Below are 17,923 nucleotides of genomic sequence, written 5' to 3'. Positions count from 1 at the left end.
GATAGGCCTTGCACAGTGAAAACTAAAATTTGGAAGTATTTCACTGTTAGGACATAAAACACACTAGAGTATGTCCTACCTTAAACATACACTGCACCTTGCCCCTGGGGCTACCGAGGGCATACCCTAGGGGTGCCAGACATGACGTAAAAGGGAAGGTTTCGGCCTGGCAAGTGGGTACACTTGTCAAGTCGAATTGTCAGTTTAAAACTGCACACACAGACTGCAGCCGCAGGTCTGAGCCATGTTTGCAGGCCTACTAATGTGGGTGGCACAACAGGTGCTGCAGGCCCACTAGTAGTACTTGTTTTACTAGCCCTGGGCACCTACATTGCACTTTACTAGGGACTTACCGGTAAATCGAATATGCCAATCATGGATAAACTAATCAACAGTACAATTTACCTAGGGAACATTTGCACTTTAGCACTGATTGGCAGTGGTAAAGTGCACAGAGACAATAAACCAGCAAAATCAGACCATAAGAACTAAGAAGAAGATGACAAAAAGTTTGAGGATAACCCTGCAAAAAGGGTAATTTCCAACAGACGCACATTACATAGAAACCCTGCTGATGTGTGATCTATCATGGAAGTACAATACAGCTAAACAATATACATCAATTATAGAAACTCTACTGGTGTGTTCACTTAACCACCACTCAATGGAAAGCACACAAGCAGTTAGTAATCACACCTGGTCTGACAGCTTACAAAAACAGTTTAGTTTCACACCAGCATCTCTACGACACAAATCTTGGTGGTTGTCACCAACCCCCTCTGCCTGTTTCTGAGTTTGTCTCCCTCTGGCCCAGCAAGGGTCTCACTACGATTTCTTGAGTTACTGACTTGGCCATTTAAGAGAATAGCCAGCCATTAACCAATGACCAACAACTATTTCTCATATGTTTCCTTCTAGTCTTGAGACTAAAATATAACTTGTTTTAACCCTAACTGGCTCATTGTTGAGCCACATGGCTGCCAGAGAAATCAACTGGAATAGCGAGTAAAAACTAATGTATTACATAATTAGTTTTGATATAAAGAGCTGAGGTTTCAAACTGGGGATGAATAGAGGTTTCATATTTAAACAGCACTATGCTGCCGTCATGAGGAAGAGCGACCTTTGGGTACACTGGTTTGAGTGTCTTCTGTAAATGAAGGTTCAATCAATGTTTTAAGTATGAAATATGTGGAATAGTGAGTTTGCGGACATGAGACTGGTTATTTTGCATCAGAGCGACAGTGTACTGATAACAGAATAGTTATCATGAAGACAGAAATGGGACATCACAACCAAATAAGGAGGCAGCCCTTTCAAATCCACACACTGACCCCATTTCCGAGGACCGTAAGTAAGAATGCAGAGGAGTGACAGTCATTGAAGGATGTTATTAGCAACGCAGTCACAAAATGCAGTGGAGATGGACACATTACAGGTCTTTTAACACACAGCAAGGGGTCCCTTGCTTACACCAGCGTAAATAGTTTAAGAATGCCAGTCTGGCTGTAGAGGAAATATGGTATCCACTATAACCAGCACTAGTAATGGTATGTAATAATTTTTTAGCAGTGGTCAAAATTTTACAGATCTTGTACCTATCTAAAAATTGAAGATCTCCCGAAACCCCATATTGACTTTTGACCCCTTTAACACTCATGACTCTTCATGGCTGATTTTATATCAAGACAAATTAGATGACTGAAAGTAGATTTAAAGCAACAGAGAAGTAAAAAAAAAAAAGTGGAGGTAAAAATGTTATTGCTAACAAGAAAGATTATGCAAATACTAAAATGCAGATGTGAAACAAAGTTTTAGTTTTTACCTCTAGTTCTGTGAATCATACAGAGACAAATTAGTCCACAAGCTAACCCCTTCTTCCTCTTGATACCTAACCCTATCCCACACTTTATATAATGATCTCTCTGCCAATTTTAGGGAGTGTGGGATCCGATATGTCTTCGCCTATAACACTCTTCTACTGCACCTCCTTTTAATAACTATTATTTAAGCCTTCTATCATTCTAACACTACCTCAAAACCTAACCCTAACCCCACCATAACTCCATCCCCCAAGCCAAACCTAACACTTAAACCTGCCATCGCTCATAACCACAATGCCTTCTCTTATATCATACCTTAGTCAAAACATAATCCATCCCCTAAGGTAAATCAAACCCCAACCCATTCCCAAAACTCATGCCTCTTACCCTAATCGTAGGCTTTATCCTTACTCTAACCCATAAGTCTTCCCTTACATTATCCCTCACACATATCCTACTCTGGCCCTAACCATAGCAAAAACTTAACCCAAAATGTCTTCCTAACCACATCCTTTACATCATATCTTACCTCCCATTTCTTTCTGCATATTTTAATTCCAATTTATTTATTGCAAAGGCCAAGCTCACCTACACTTCTTCATATCGATCTCCCAAATCTGGTATATTTTCCAAACCTGGCTACGTAAGCCAAATTGTTCAAGGCCCTGTCAAGAGCAAATCTTCTTCACCGCGAATGGCAAAGATGGGACATCTCCTCCATACAGTACCCGCCAGGGTCTGCCACAATAAGGAGCAAGGGCATAAGTAAATGAAAGTTAAACTCACCTAACATTTATATTGAAATTGAGCTGAAAAAAACACAGCCATTTCTGTCCACGTTTTCTTCTGTAAATTTTTCCAGCTATGGCAGATTTTTTTAAGCAATATACCGTTACGTCTGCTGGACTCTTCTGGTTGCTGGGATACATAGGCATTGTAGGTTCATCAGGAACCCTGTACCCAGCGCCAATAAATGAGCTGCACCTTGCAATGTGTTTTTATTGTATATCGGGTATACTGCGATTCATTTGGTAAAATATAAAGAATGAAAAATAGGTATCAAGGAAACCTTTGTATTTCCAAAATGGGCACAAGAGAAGGTGTTGCGAAGCAGTGGTTATTTGCACATCTCTGAATTCGGGGGTCCCCATACTACCATGCAAATTACAGAGCACTTCTCAAATACACTTCTTTCTTACACTGCCTTACATTTGGAAGGAAAAAACGTAAAGAAAGACAAGGGGCAGTAACACTTGTTCTTCTATTCTGTGTTCTCCCATGTCTCCTGATAAAAATGGTACCTTACTTGTGTGGGTGGGCCTAGTGCCCGCAACAGGAAACGCCCCCCCCCTCCAAAAAAAAAAAAAACATGGACACATCGCATTTTTACATTGAAATCTGACTTTTGTTTTTATTTTTTTAAAGTGCCTAGCTGTGGCTTTTGGCCTCTAGCTCAGCCGGCACCTAGGAAAACCTAGCAAACCTGGGCATTTTTGAAAACTAGACTCCTAGAGGAACCCAGGATGGAATAACTTGGCGCTCGCACCAGGTTCTGTTACCAGAATCCCTTGCAAACCTCAAAATTTGTCTGAAAAAACACCTTTACTCACATTTCGGTGCTCCAAAATTCTGGAATCAGAGAGGAGCCACAAACTTCCTTCCACCCACCATTCCCCTAAGTCTCCCAATAAAAATGGTACCTCACTTGTGTGGGTAGACCTACTGCCTGTGAGAGGGATGGGTCCAAAACACTACGTTGACAAATCAAATTTTTCTTATGAAAACTGACCTGTTTTTTGCAAAGTGCCTAGCTGTGGATTTTGGCCTCTAGCTCATCCGGCACCTATGGAAACCTAGCAAATCTGGGTATTTCTGAAAACTAGACACCTAGGGGAATGCAGGATGGGGTAACTTGTGGCGCTCTCACCAAGTTCTGTTACCGAAAATCCTTTCCAAACCACACAATTTAGCACACACAAAAAACACTTTTTCCTCACATTTTGTTGCTGCAAAGTTCTGGAATCTGCTGGGAGCCACAGACGTCCTTCTACCCAGCATTTCCCCACATCTCCAGACTGGACACAGTTTCAGATTTAGCAACCAAACTGTCCAGTATTTCTATATTTGGAGATCTGAACATCTGGTTTAATAAACCCAATATGACTCAACCTATTGCTATCACATCTGGTCTAAATACACCCACCTTAAAGCAGATCATCTGACGCCACCCTATAGCAGGCCATACAATGGATGCAATTTTCTCCACTAACCACCATCCCACAAAACTCACTTGTTACGTGGAACAATCATCGTATCACCTAATTCAAGATCTCAAAACATCAACTAAAGCCCAACTTCCGTGTAGAACTAAAGACAGAGTAAGAAATTTAAAAACATGCAGGAGTTTGAATTGTTCCTACCAATAAATACTGAACAGGGAACAAACTCAGTGGAAAAACTACCTGTATGGGTGTCTTCTGATTTTGACATATTATTCCCCAAAACAAATTCAGAACAAGGCAACAAGGAGAACACACTTTAATCTTTTTCAGCTCCCATTTGTCTAAAGGACAAATCTAACACTTTCACCGTAGGTTGCTTAAGTCCAAAAACACTGTCAGTGGTGTGGAATTTCTTTAGCCCTACACCCAGGACATATTGTTCGTGGTCAAGGACAACAAGTTTTTATATTTGTTTTGTCCTTACAAAATGTAGGCCCCCCCACCCCTGCAGCACAAACACTTTTTCTGCCAGTTTACAGCACCGCATTATGGATCGGGGAAGGGTATCGACTACAGAAAGATAACATCTGTGTCCATATGTAAATGCTGTTTGAATTTGTATTTATGGTTCATTATTACAAAGCCTTTATTTTTAGGGTGCAGGCGCTAAGGAAATGTTGTAAGTTCAGACAGCACTAATGATAGCAGTTACAGGTATAAAAACGTGAACACACATTTTCAAAGTTTAACAATATGAGGCTACGAACAATGCTCCCAGAATGTTTTCCGATTAGGTGCAAATACTTGCAAAAACTTGAAAGCAATAGTGAGGATTCTTTGTTTTAAAAATCAAAAAGTTCATTAAAAATTGCAACTAGGAAAAGAGAAACGTTATCTCTGCCGCACAATATCTAACCACAATCTGTTATTGCTTACTCTGGACTGGCGAAGAGAACGCCCCCTGATACCAGACTGACGACAATGTAGAATCATTAGAAAACTGTGCTTTCCAGCAAACCATCTGAGACGCAATTAAATATATATATATTTTTTTTTACACATAATACAGGCTCAACCTCCTCTCGAGCACAGGAGTGGGAGGCGTACAAGGGGACTGTCAGGGGCCAATGTGTGGCCGGAATAATGGGGGTTAGGAAATCCATAGAGGGAGAACTCGATAAACACGAGACGACATTGAGGACCCTGGAGCGCAATAGACCAGATAACCCAGACTTGGCCCCTAGCATATCCAAGACTAAGAATAAAATAGCAGTGTCCCTGGAAAAACTCAGATGTTTTAACCATAAGAAATATATCGTTAGACAGCACGCGGAAGGAGACAGAGCGGGGGCCTTATTAGCTTGGCTTGCGGCTCAACCGAGACAACAATCGCTTGTGATGGAGATAGTGGATACGGAGGGAAGGAGAATATACGGTCAGGGAGAGCTCAATGCTAGCTTTGCCGAATACTATTTGGCACTATGCCCCCCCCCCGCAGGGCCCCTAAAGCCCAGACAGTTGAGACGCCTGGAAAGTATCAGACTTCAGACCCTGGTAGGGGATGGCCAACAGACACTGGGGGAGGATATAACCCCTCGGGAGGTGACCGTTGCGGTGGAGACAATGGCCAGAGGGAAGGTACCAGGGGCAGATGGTCTGCCAGCAAAATTTTTCAAAGCATACATAGATCTTTTGGCGCCACGACTGAGTGACCTATATAAAGAGGCACTCGAGACCGGCAGCCTACCCCGTTCCACAAGCGAAGCCACCGTTGTCCCACTGCCAAAACAGGGCCGCCCGCCCACAGATGTACGGTCATACCGTCCTTTATCCATGCTTAACATGGATTATAAAATATTAGGTCGCATCCTCGCCACAAGATTATTGCCCCACATGGAAAAATTGACCCACCCCGATCAGACAGGTTTTATTCCAAACCGCAGCACCGCCATTAACATCAGGAGACTGATTAGGATAATGAACTCAGGCTCCCCAAATCTCAGGACCGCTGCAATTATAGTGGTAGATATAGAAAAAGCATTCAACAGCCTTAGATGGGATTACCTGGAGGCAGTGATGAAACAGATTGATTTGGGCCCGGGATTCCTTAGATGGTCGAAGTTGTTTTATTCATCCCCCACAGCACGAGTTCGCACAGGCCGAACAATATCTAGCTAATACAGAATTGGAAGGGGCACTAGGCAAGGATGCTCCCTATCGCCAATGCTGTTTGCCATTGCAATGGAGCCTCTGGCAGACAGCCAGAACTGGGGAGCACTACAAAAGGACTAACCATAGGAAATAAGACGCACCAGATCGCACTCTATGCGGACAACATGATAATATTCCTGAGAGATCCAAATAAGGATCTGCCTGGAGCCATGACCCTGCTGGAGTGGTTTGGTGATGTGTCTGGGCTCCGCATTAACTGGCAGAAATCCCTCATCTTTCCATTGCAGAGGGGGACCTCCCAGATCACAAAAGTCCGGGGTTTTGGATGGTCCTCGACCGCCTTTCGCTTTCTGGGCGTCAAGATATACCATGATCTGAGGGACCTCTTAGAGGGCAATGTGAATAGTCTGATACGGAAACTAAGAGCAGATGCCCAATTCTGGAAGACACTGCCGCTATCGGTGATCAGTCGAGTAGCCCTAGTGAAGATAGTGGCTCTGCCGAGACTGCTGTATGGCTTCTCAACCTTGCCCGTACTGATCCCCCGATCATCCTTCAAGGAGATTGACTCTATTCTTACTAGCCTTATTTGGAGGGCGGGACGTCACAGACTGGCCCTGCACAAACTCCAGCGACCCACAGAGGAGGGGGCGACTGGCGGCTCCAGACATGATACTACCTGGCAGGCCAGCTTCAGTGGCTGGCTAAAGAATGGCATGTGGCGACCTCAGGGGCAGCCGGGGAACCTCCTTGCAGGGATACTCCTCGCCCCTGAGGGAAAGAGGGAGACGAGATTGCTCAACCTTCGGGTCATAAGTACCTGTTGGAAGCGTAGCCTACAGCGCACACGAACCACATCCCCATACTCACCGAATCTCCCACTGGCATGCCTGACCCTGTTTCCTGGGGTGAACTCCATAGAGGGGAATCACAAAACTAGGGACATATAGTCTTACCGTGGTGGGGGATCTCTTCAAAGACGGAGAGCTCATGACATATGCAGACATGATGACACTACGGAATGCCACCGGGGATGTTCCTCATGCACAGGTCGTTAATAGCACTAATACAGTGACATTGGAAACAGGGATTGAGGGAAACCCCCCCCCCACACATGCTGGATGCCTGGTCATCTGCACAATAGGGGGGATAAGAAGGTGGTATCTACAATTTACAAAACACTACAAAAAGACATGATCCCCTCTCGAAAAACTAAAGACCCTTTGGCAAGAGGACACTGAGGAACACATAGATGATGCACACTTGGGAAACATCACAACCCATGTTTACAAAGTATCTAGGAATGCCCGTTTTAAACTGATTAATTTATACATATATCACAGAGCATATCTCAGCAAAACTAGCACCAATGTTTAACATGAACAATGCATGCCCTGGATGCGCAGAGCAAAAGGCGGACCTGATACATATGCTATGGAAGTGTAGAGCTTTAAAACAATACTGGGACGAGGTCATACACGACATTATGATAGTGACAAATAGGAAGCTCGGAACCTCCCCAGTGGTGACATTACTGGGGGATTTTCCCAGACCTCACTCGAAGAAAACCACAACTAAATACATAGACCTAGCATTGATCCTGGCAAAAAGGGAGATCACAATGCACTGGAAGGACCCCAGAGGCCCACAAGCATCTAGATGGCGGGACACACTAATCAAATGGGCCGAAGCAGAGGGAGAGGCACTACACCAGGAAACGGCAAGAGGGGGCAGGAGCATAGAAGGGGTGCAGCAGTGGGACCGCCTGCTCGATCGCTTAAAGGACACAACAGCTGACTCTCGGGAACAGAGCGCATCCACGGAAGAGTCAGATGCGGCTGAGAACAGTATCATTAACCCACACAGAGACTAGTGCCATGCCAGGCAATCCCTGGGTGGGACTCAGGATGACAATGTCCAGGAGAAAAGGAGCACTAGGAACTGAGCCGACATAGGAGCATGGGGTTGGGGGAGGGTGTTGAGGGACAAGCTGTTTTTTGATTGTTGATAACATGATAATAAAAATATATATAAAAAAAACCTAGGAAAAAAAAATGTTAGCTAAACTAATGTGAAACTTTAGGTACCATATCTTGAAGCATAATGTTGTAAAACGTGTTAATGCATGCTAGTATTTCCCAAAAAATATATCCATAATTGGGGGGAGGGGGAGAAATCAATGTAACCAGTTTTAACAAGATTATTGGAAACATGAAAATAAACAAGCAGTGTCAAATCTGGTAGGTTCTACATTGGTCGTCAGCCTTTTGTTTTTTTGACAGGGCTTTGTAAAACGTTATTGTTATGGAAGCTGCCTGGCCTTCACTATTCTAACTAACACTGGCAAAAAGCACAAATATTTTAGCCTAAAAAACACTCATTCCAACAGTAGTTCTTGACATTAAACAAAACTATTTTGTGTGCCAATGTGCTCCTTGTGAAAGAGCACAATGCTGTCACTCATAGTGAAGCCAGCCAACAGACAGAGAGAATTTTAATAACAAAAAGTCTGAGTTAATGCAAGACCTAATTAGGGGCCCAATTCTTAAGAAAGTCACAAAAGTGCACCAATGGTATATGTCCTTGCATTGGTGCTTACTCGGGGTGGTGGAATTTAATATAATAAAATATCTACTTGTCCAAGGTACAGGTTGCTTCATAAATCTACTTGTCCTTTAAAACAAAAGCAAAAAACAAACAAAAAAAAAAACACTTGCCCCTTTGGTGTCATGTAGTGCAGCGACAATTGTGGCAGCTATCTCATTCTGTGAGAGCTTTGATAATAGCCTCTCTGATTATGCCAGCGCTAATACTACAGTACTGCTTGAATACCAGGAATTTCAAGCCCTACTACAGCAATTTAGATTTTTGCCACCTCTCTGCAGATCTACAGACTGGTGCTGGAGGAAACAGTAAGCAATAGCTCCAGGGCTGGAATGGCTTTGAACCTAGTAAAATGCATGTTAAGGATTTTCACCAGCTCGTCTCTAATCTTTTCCCATACCAAGAAAGGTTGGAAATTTACTTCTGACAAGGGCAGAAGCACTTCTAGGATTGGGAAAAGACGTGGCTTGGGGGGGGGGGGTTTGACTTGTAATTGTTCAATAGATTTTCGCATGAGCAAACCTACACATCTATATTTGCTCATGCTAAAATACAGTTCAAAAATATGTTCTAGGAGTACGATTTCCTGGTCTACTTAACGTAAAATTGTTGTGAATTCATGAAAGACACTAATGCAAAGACATATAGTTCGGGTGAACTTTCTTTGGGAATAGGGCCCCCAATTAGCTCTGGCGTTAACCAAGACATTTTGTTTTTATTAAAATGATATTTCGCTCTATAAATCTAGCGGCTAGCTTTGCTGTGAGCGATAGCTGTCTGCTCTTTCACAATGAGCATATTGCTTTTTGAGACCAGTTTTTTTTGTTGCTAATGTTGGATACAATGGTGAGGGCCTTACAGGTGTATAATGGAACACATGCACCAAGCATGCATGCCTGAACAACGCGGTCAGAACAACGACCGCGTAGTTTACACAAATGCCTTTACAACGATTTTTAGTTGTAAAGGCGTGTGTGGAATGGCAAGCGTGGTTTTCGCATGCCATCCCCCCACCTGCCCTAAAAATACCACTACCGCCCTAAAAATAAAACTACCCCGACCGCACTAAAAATAAAACTACCCTGACCGCCCTGCTCCTAAAAACTACTGATATCATTACCCACCCTGAGCCCTAAAACCTACCCCGGTCTCCCCACCCACCCTAAAAACAACTGCCCCCAACATAAATATAAAACTACCCTGCCCCTAAAAACATAAATTACCCCAACCCCTCACTCCCACCCTACAAATGAAACAACCCCGATACCCACCCACAAAATACAACCACTACTGATAGCCGAAGGGTTTGTGCTGCAGCAGGTTGGGCCTACTTGTTCCAATTACAAAATAAACTTGAAAACTTGTTGTCCTTGACCCTAAACAATATGTCCTGGGTGTCAGGCTACAGGAATTCCACATCCCTGCCTACAGCCTCAGTTTGTATATCTGTGAAAACGTGGCAAAATAATGGGTGTTCTAGTATTCAAACCCTACTACAGTATGAGCTGTGGCATAATAAGATAGGCTATTATCTGAGCCCTTATATAATTAGATTGCTGCTATAATTTGTGGCCGCACTACATGGCACCAAAGGGGCAAGTGGATTTTGATTTAGGGCAAGTAGATTTATGAAGCAACCTGTCCCTTGGACAAGTAAATAAATTCCATGCCCCTGTATTCAAGACCTAGGTGCCTACACAGACACAATGAAGTGTACACAGCAGGCACAAAAAGGCCGTAAAAATAGACTACTCAAAGCATCAAAATTTTGCAATCCAAAGAGCTATCAAACCTCCATCCAAGTTTTACAAGACTTCTGCAATAAACTTGCAATGTATTACCTAACAAAACAGACACACTTGTTTCTTACCTAAGAACAAAGAGAAACAACAGCTCCCGTGTTATGCAGCCCAACACAATCACAGGAGATACTCAATCTACATCTGTATCAGCTTTCCAAGAAATTATAACTTCAAAATGTGAAGACCTGCCCCCACATATTTACAAAAAGATCCTCCAATCAACATCGGCAGCCATCCCTGTCTGAAATGTTATCACTAATTCCTTAAAAAATAACTTTCATAGCGATATTTAAAAAAAGACATACATATGCAAACTACTTGAGAACAACAAACTGTGCAATCAATACCCAATAGCTACAGACTATGCTCCAATGTACCTTAGAACAAACTTCTCTCAAACTGGTAATCAGGATTCCGCCAAGGGACGAGAAAAAAAATCTGCCCCAATCACAATTTGGGATGACCTACAACATGGTCAACACAAATGGTGCAGCTGCACTACTAATCCTTCAGCAGCTTTTAACACAATACACCATGATCTAAACAACATATATCAGATTCATATACCACCTTTCTATTCAAATCCTAACTGCATAAAAACAGGATTTGCACATCGTTCTATCATTTAATCTCTCCTTTCCAAAATATACATGAACACTACAAAACGTTGTCTACAGTTTAAAACTCAGCTGCTTTGACTGTGCAGACAGATAATTCTCAAACTGGAAAACCCTAAGGTACTAGGAATATCAAAACTTAACATTTGCCTTATACCTATGGATAACATAGAATCACCCCATGCTGAATGCTTTAAAAAATGAAATACTGACCTGAGGTGAATGCACAACTTATGGCTCTATATCTTTCTGGCCAGTAGAACTGGGACCCCTCCCCTCAACCCCCCCACCAAAAATAGCTACTAGTGTGAAAATCTAAGAAGCTTCCCAATCAACTTTCTACTCAATGACAGCACTTTGACACCTTTCTATGTTGAGGTTCCTCAAAAGATGCAAGCAACAGCACTGCTCATTCTCTCCTAACTTGACTATGCTAATAGACTACACTACAATATTCAACTATCGAAGGGCAACAAAAAAACTGAGCAGCTGAACTACTTCTGTGGGTAAAAATAAGAACCCAGTCCTGAAGCATCTACACTGGCTCCCAATAGCAAGAAGGTCCTCTTTCAAACTACCAAGATTTACACACACAGCTATCAATGGCAAAGGACCAATATTAATTCAAGCAAAAACAAAAAAATACTCGCAAACCAGGCGCATACGTTCCAGACCTGCACACACTTAATTCCCCACTTATAGAAAGCAAACCATTGGTGTCACTACTGTTTCCATTCAATCCACAACACCACAGAATTCCCTATATGCAAAGATCACAGCCACTGAAAATTACTTAGTGCTTATAAGGATGGTTAAGACCTGGGTTTTCACAATGTAATTCAACAAAGTATTCACACATTCTCCTTTTACGCCTACAGAGAGATATCCTCAAGACTCTCTAAGATCAAGGAAGCAAAATCTCTAAAAACAAATTGTACTGGAGAAGGCCCTGCAGGTCCTCCAGCAAAAGAGATGTTGTTACACTCAGAAGGCAGTTTCTTAATAGTGATGATAGGTTATGCAACCATAGCTATGAACAACGAAATCTTTTAATAGTCAAGAAAGATGATTAAAACGGGTAAAACTCTGGCTGGGTAGCGAAAATAAGTTCATGCAAATTCCTGAACTGAGAGTGTTTGTGGGAATTTCTCTAAACATGAAACCTTCGTTAAGAAAATGGTTAGAGGGGGTTACAGCCAAGCCATCTCAGAGATGACAGCATCACTCTTTCCAAGTGATCTTCTAAACTGCCTTTGCCGCCAGGTCATGAAAGGAGATCAGCCGCCAACAAAAACATTAAATGAAAAAAAAAATATATATATATATATATATATTAATAAATATACCTTCCAATAAAAAAAAAACAGGGCAAAGGGCGATTGCATACAAATCTCACAAAACGTACAAAAAATGTAAAAGGTATAAAGTAAAAGGTATATTAATATAGCCTGGTGTCTGTCAAATTGGGTACAGAGGAGCTACGGTACACGACCCTGCGGCCAACCTCCAGTGTCAGAGGCCAAGAGCTGCAGTGGTCAGACTGAGATCCAGGCCAAAGGTTGTACGTAGTCACAATGGGAGGTTGGCCATAAGCCCTTACCACAGGCCAGGAATTGCAGCCATCTATTCCTGTGCATAACCAATATATTATGAAAATACATAAAAGGTAATTGTGCGAAATGGTGCCTTACTGTCATCGAAGTGCTCTGGTGACATAGAATACCACGTAGCCGAAGGCCGAATGGATTGTAAATGTCAACAGAACCCCCTTTCCCCCAAATCATTCATACAATCAGGAATTGGTAGTGCTCCTGTCATCGATACGGGCATGGTTCATAGCTCAGGGCCAAATTGTTAAGATGACATTCACACGGTGGAAGAGTCAAAGCATGGTTTCATATGGACGTTAACGCCACCATAATGCTCCTGTAGAGGCAGCAACCAGTACATAACTACCCAACTCAAATCAAGCAGGCGAATAAAGCACCACAGTTACAATGCCTTAGCAATAAGATAACAAGTACCCTGTCAGCCCATCCGGAATATGAAGAGCAGTGTGGCCACTCAGTACCTCCAGGAAAACAAGGTGACTTAATCGGGTAGATACTTAAAGGCATCAATGAATACATGACTTTGAAAAAAGGTTGGAGTCAACAACAAGAAACGAGTATCTTATCTGTTTACAGGACATTGGCAAACAAACATCAGTTGGTTCATGTACCAAAATACCTTCAAGTGCTCCACGCATCTGCTCCTGTGTAGGTCCTAGACAAGGTCGGGAGTGCATCAGTGGAAGGTGTATTGAAAGGGCAGGCTTCATTACTCGAAATACAGAAGCATAGTGGATTCTGAACTCCATGATCTGCTTCACTAATGTAATCTGTAACCCCTAACTGCTCAGTGAGCTAGGAAATGCAAAATAATGGCCCAACAGTGGAAGACTAGGAAAGTACATTCAGAACCTGAGCATGAAGAGCACGTTTTTAAAACTGTGGTGCTTTGCTTGTTAGTTGCAAAATACAAGGAAAAGTCTTTGCTTCTATGAGGAGTCCAACCCCAACCATATAGCAAAGACCAACTCCGCTCATAGTTACAATTCCACGGAGTAACACTTGTGTGTAGTCACATGTTGGAAGCCATATTATTGTATCGTATTCAACTGTTCCCACATTAGACTCTTAGAATACAAGTGCAGTGTTGTCAGCTTTAGGCTCCAGAAGTGTGCAGCACAAAAATCTTAAAGCACAACAGTAAGTGAGAGGCTGTGTGGCAGCCCAAGTAGACAACTTGGAGGGAACAGCGCGTACTTCCTATTTTCAGTGAGGTGCATCCCACAGTACTGTTTTTATGTTCTACCCTCAGTGGCTGGCCGAGCGATGCCCTATGCCCATCATTCCAATATCACATGCGATTAATTTCACCATGATTAATACCCTTACCAGTGCATAGTGTCTCCTTCCATCATCCTCCGACATTCCCTTCCTGATCTGCATAAACAAAGGCTGAAGCTGAGTGTTGATGACATTGATGAAGTCATCCAGTTTGTCATGGGCGTAGTGCACTATAGTATAAGAAACAAATAAGTTTCATTATACCATTTTTACATTCTTAAGGCCTAATCAGTCTTCAACAAGACATACGACTCAGAGTGCAGATATTAGCTGTGAAAACATACTTAATGTCTCTTCTCCATAAGCAAAACAACTCCGAAGTAGCAGGTTAGCATCGAAGAAAAGACAACAGGGAGTGAAAAACCAATAAATTATAAATTACAGTGTCTGAAAGTGAAAAGAAACATGAAGCCAAGCAGAAGTCACACATAAATGTTTTGAAGCGTCACCAAACCTTTCAGACAGCATCACGGCACAGCAGTGTCAACAGTTCTTATCTTCATTCAAAAGGAAGCTAGATTTAACTTCATAACTGTGTCTCTTTTTATTACATATAAACAATGCAAGTTTTCAAGTCTGGCTTATGGATAATGGCTAAAAGTCAAATAGATGTGATTCGAAAAGTGAATTACTGGCTTTGTGTACAGTTGAAATGCCAGCAGCATGCTTCGAAATTGGAATTTAGCTTCTGCACATGGCATCCGGCGCTTTTACTCATCACACCTTGACAAAAATCAGTTGAGCCAAGCAATGCATCACCAGAACCAAGGCACAGCAAGTTGCTTACAATTTTTACATCCCATCAGGACCCTGGTCACCGGTGAACTGGGCGCAGACTCTTGGTTCCCTGAAACTCCACCAAGGACAGTTACTTGGGTGGGACTCTTGGTGTTGGGTCTTTGATACACGAAATTGTACTATGCTTGGCTGGAAACACAGCAGCTGAGGTTGCAGCTCAAAGAGGTTATCCAGTCCTGAATCCTGAGTTACATAAACAAAGGGCAGTTCATATTATAGCAAAGGTTCCTGTACTGTCTTCTTGTCTGGCACATTTTTTCCCATCCACTGTGACTTTCTTGGTAAACATTGTAGTAAAGTCAGAGAGTCACAAAAACCCTTGAGTCAACCCAAGCGCAGCCCTGGAGGATAACGTAGGCCATAGGGCCAAATGTTTAATAAACATGCTGGAGGCTGATGGTGCCACCTGCCAAAGGTTAAGGCAAGAGTTTCTAGACCCAATCTGACTCCAGGGAGGAATTTAAAAGGCGATAAACCTGTGGATAGTAGATGCTGTGTCCAATAGTGATCTTCCCCCCCCTCTCACCCCCCGTTACCTTCCCTATCAAGCTGGCATACACCTTGGATGAGATGATGGCTGCCTTTAATGCTAGGCGCCAGGCCCAGACTTCATCCCTGTAGATCTGTTTAAAGCCAACGTGACCCTATGGGGGACATTGCTTACTCAAGCCCTGAATGCGTGCTATCTAGTTGGCCTATTGAAATCCTGGAGGGAATCAATAATTGTCGCAATCTTCAAAAAGGGAGATAGACATAGTCCAACTTGCTACCGTCCTATCTCTCTCCTTGACTCAATGCTAAAAGTGGCAGACCGCGTTATCTTGAACAGACTACAGGAACGGGCCCAGGACAAGAATGTTTTATCGGACTTCGAGTATGGGTTCCGGGAGAGAGTAGGTACTGCAGAACAGAGTCTAAACCTAAGCATGCTGATCGAGAAATACACCACTATCAAACAAGGGAGATTGTACCTAGTCTTTGTTGATTTAACTGCTGCCGACTGTACTTCATAGCAAATTGTGGGCTATCATGGGGAACATGGGTGTGGAATTACCGATCATACAATTTCTCAGGGAAACATATCATGGATGCAGCGCCAGAGTGTAATACGGACTATTTGGAATAGAGGGGTGTACCGCAGGGTTGTGTTCTGGCACCCTTTCTCTTCTCCCTACACATTAATAATACATTACCCAGACTATCTGCCAATTGTAACAACCTGCCCCAAATAGGTTCCCGTCCCATCCCGGCCCTTTTATATGCTGATGATGCGGTCCTAATAGCCTGATCCCCCCTTGCACTGCAATAGTTACTAACATGTTTTGTGTCCTATATAGAGGAACTGGGGCTACTAGTTAACAAAAGCAAGACACTTGCTATGAGGTGTGGGAAAGCGTTACCGAAAACTCCCAGTCTCATGATAATTCCTACCTGGGGATCATGTTTGACATAAAAGGGACGTGGCAAGTGGCAATTAGAACCAGAGGGCTACACTTCCAGAAAACTATTTCAGCCTTATGCATACTTATACTTATTAGTATCGCCCCAAGGGAGATACTAAGTGTATAAGGCCAAATGTATGTCAACAGCCATGTATGGGCTGGCCTTTGGAGGCATGTAAACAGTGTCTCCCTACCATTGATGGAGAATGCCTTCCTGAAGTATCTTCTTTCTCTCCCACAGAGTAGTCCATCACACGCATGCCACTTGTAATTAGGGGTCCCGCTAATTTTAAACCTAGTCAAAACCCAATTGATCTTGCTACGGCACAAGATATGGACTTTTGATTATACAAAGCAGAACCAAGAGATTATACGGGATTGCCTCAGGTCCTCTAATGTAGGAAAAGTAAAATGGTTGGGCTAATTAAAAAAATGTATGAGTGATCTAGGACACCCAGACTACTACTATAAACCAGAAACACGAGCTGTCACTAGAAAAAAAAAACTAAAGAAAGACTGCTTGTTGCATCTAAAGGAACTAAGTCTAACCGCTGAACCTCTTAAGCCAAGTGTTCTTAAAAAACAGCTGACCTTAACCTGGGATGCAACTATATCTAAAGGAGGTGAGCAACGAACAGCACAGATTCGTTTTGACCAGGTTTAGGCTAGATCGTTTCCATCACTTGGTGAGTTATCCAACCATAAACGACTGGTCGAGGCCTATGGCCAAATGCCGTGTGACACAGCCACTGAGCAAAGTTCTTTCCATACGATTCTATTCTGTTCACTGTATATCTCGCCTAGAAAGAGACTATTGCTGCAATTACTGAGATCCATGAATTTGAGACAATGTTGACCAGCTTATGTGTTCCTACAGTCTTTGCAAATCATGTACATCTGTATCATCATGTCTAAATTCCTATGGGCTATCCTTAGACACAGAAAAACAATACATTTTGCTAGCGACTGAGAAGTAAATTCCATAACTATTGCCACATGCAACCAGCTGGGTGATCTTAATCATTTTTACTGTTTTATTCCTTGCTTTTTATGATAGTATTCTGAACAGTTAGTGTGTGTGTATATATATATATATAAATATATATATATATATATTTCCCTTTTAATATTTTTTGCACAGTTTTTAATTACAAAACACTGTATTTTACAGTTTTATTTTGTCTCAACACCATCCATTCTACCCGAGTCTTAATGCTTTACTCATATGTTTGGTTCGTGGTTACTGTATTTTGTTTTCTGTAAGTATGCTTTTAAGGCAAACATCTGTTGAATAAAGCTTATTTGATTTGATTGTCTTTTACACAGTCTTCTATAAAAATGGACTGGAAACTATACAGAAATACTGTTTCCTTACAGACTATTCAAGCATTGATTACTGGCTCGTCCAATAGGCTGTAATTCAGTTCCACATGTCCTAATAAATGGACTATAGACCAATCAATAACCTTGTAAACTGATTACATAACTTCTACAAATATCTCACAAAGTCACCCTGATCAGCGCTGCGGCAATGTCTGGGCTAGATTACTGC

General features: G+C 42.4%; 1 protein-coding gene across 6 annotated transcripts in view; it reads right to left on the bottom strand.

Annotated features, from left to right (window-relative positions):
- The window catches only part of NSMCE1 (NSE1 homolog, SMC5-SMC6 complex component), a 167,135-nt gene that overhangs the window by 135,346 nt on the left and 13,866 nt on the right, over positions 1-17,923 (bottom strand). For all 6 annotated transcript variants that reach the window (XM_069209892.1, XM_069209893.1, XM_069209897.1 and 3 more), the window contains exon 3: positions 14,180-14,301. In XM_069209892.1, coding sequence (XP_069065993.1) covers positions 14,180-14,301 — 122 coding nt within the window. The remainder of the gene's footprint in view (positions 1-14,179; positions 14,302-17,923) is intronic.

The sequence above is a fragment of the Pleurodeles waltl genome, chromosome 10 (genome assembly GCF_031143425.1).
Source record: "Pleurodeles waltl isolate 20211129_DDA chromosome 10, aPleWal1.hap1.20221129, whole genome shotgun sequence".
NCBI lineage: Eukaryota > Metazoa > Chordata > Amphibia > Caudata > Salamandridae > Pleurodeles > Pleurodeles waltl.
Note: the sequence above shows the minus strand (reverse complement) of the source record. Positions and strands in the feature narration are given on the sequence as shown.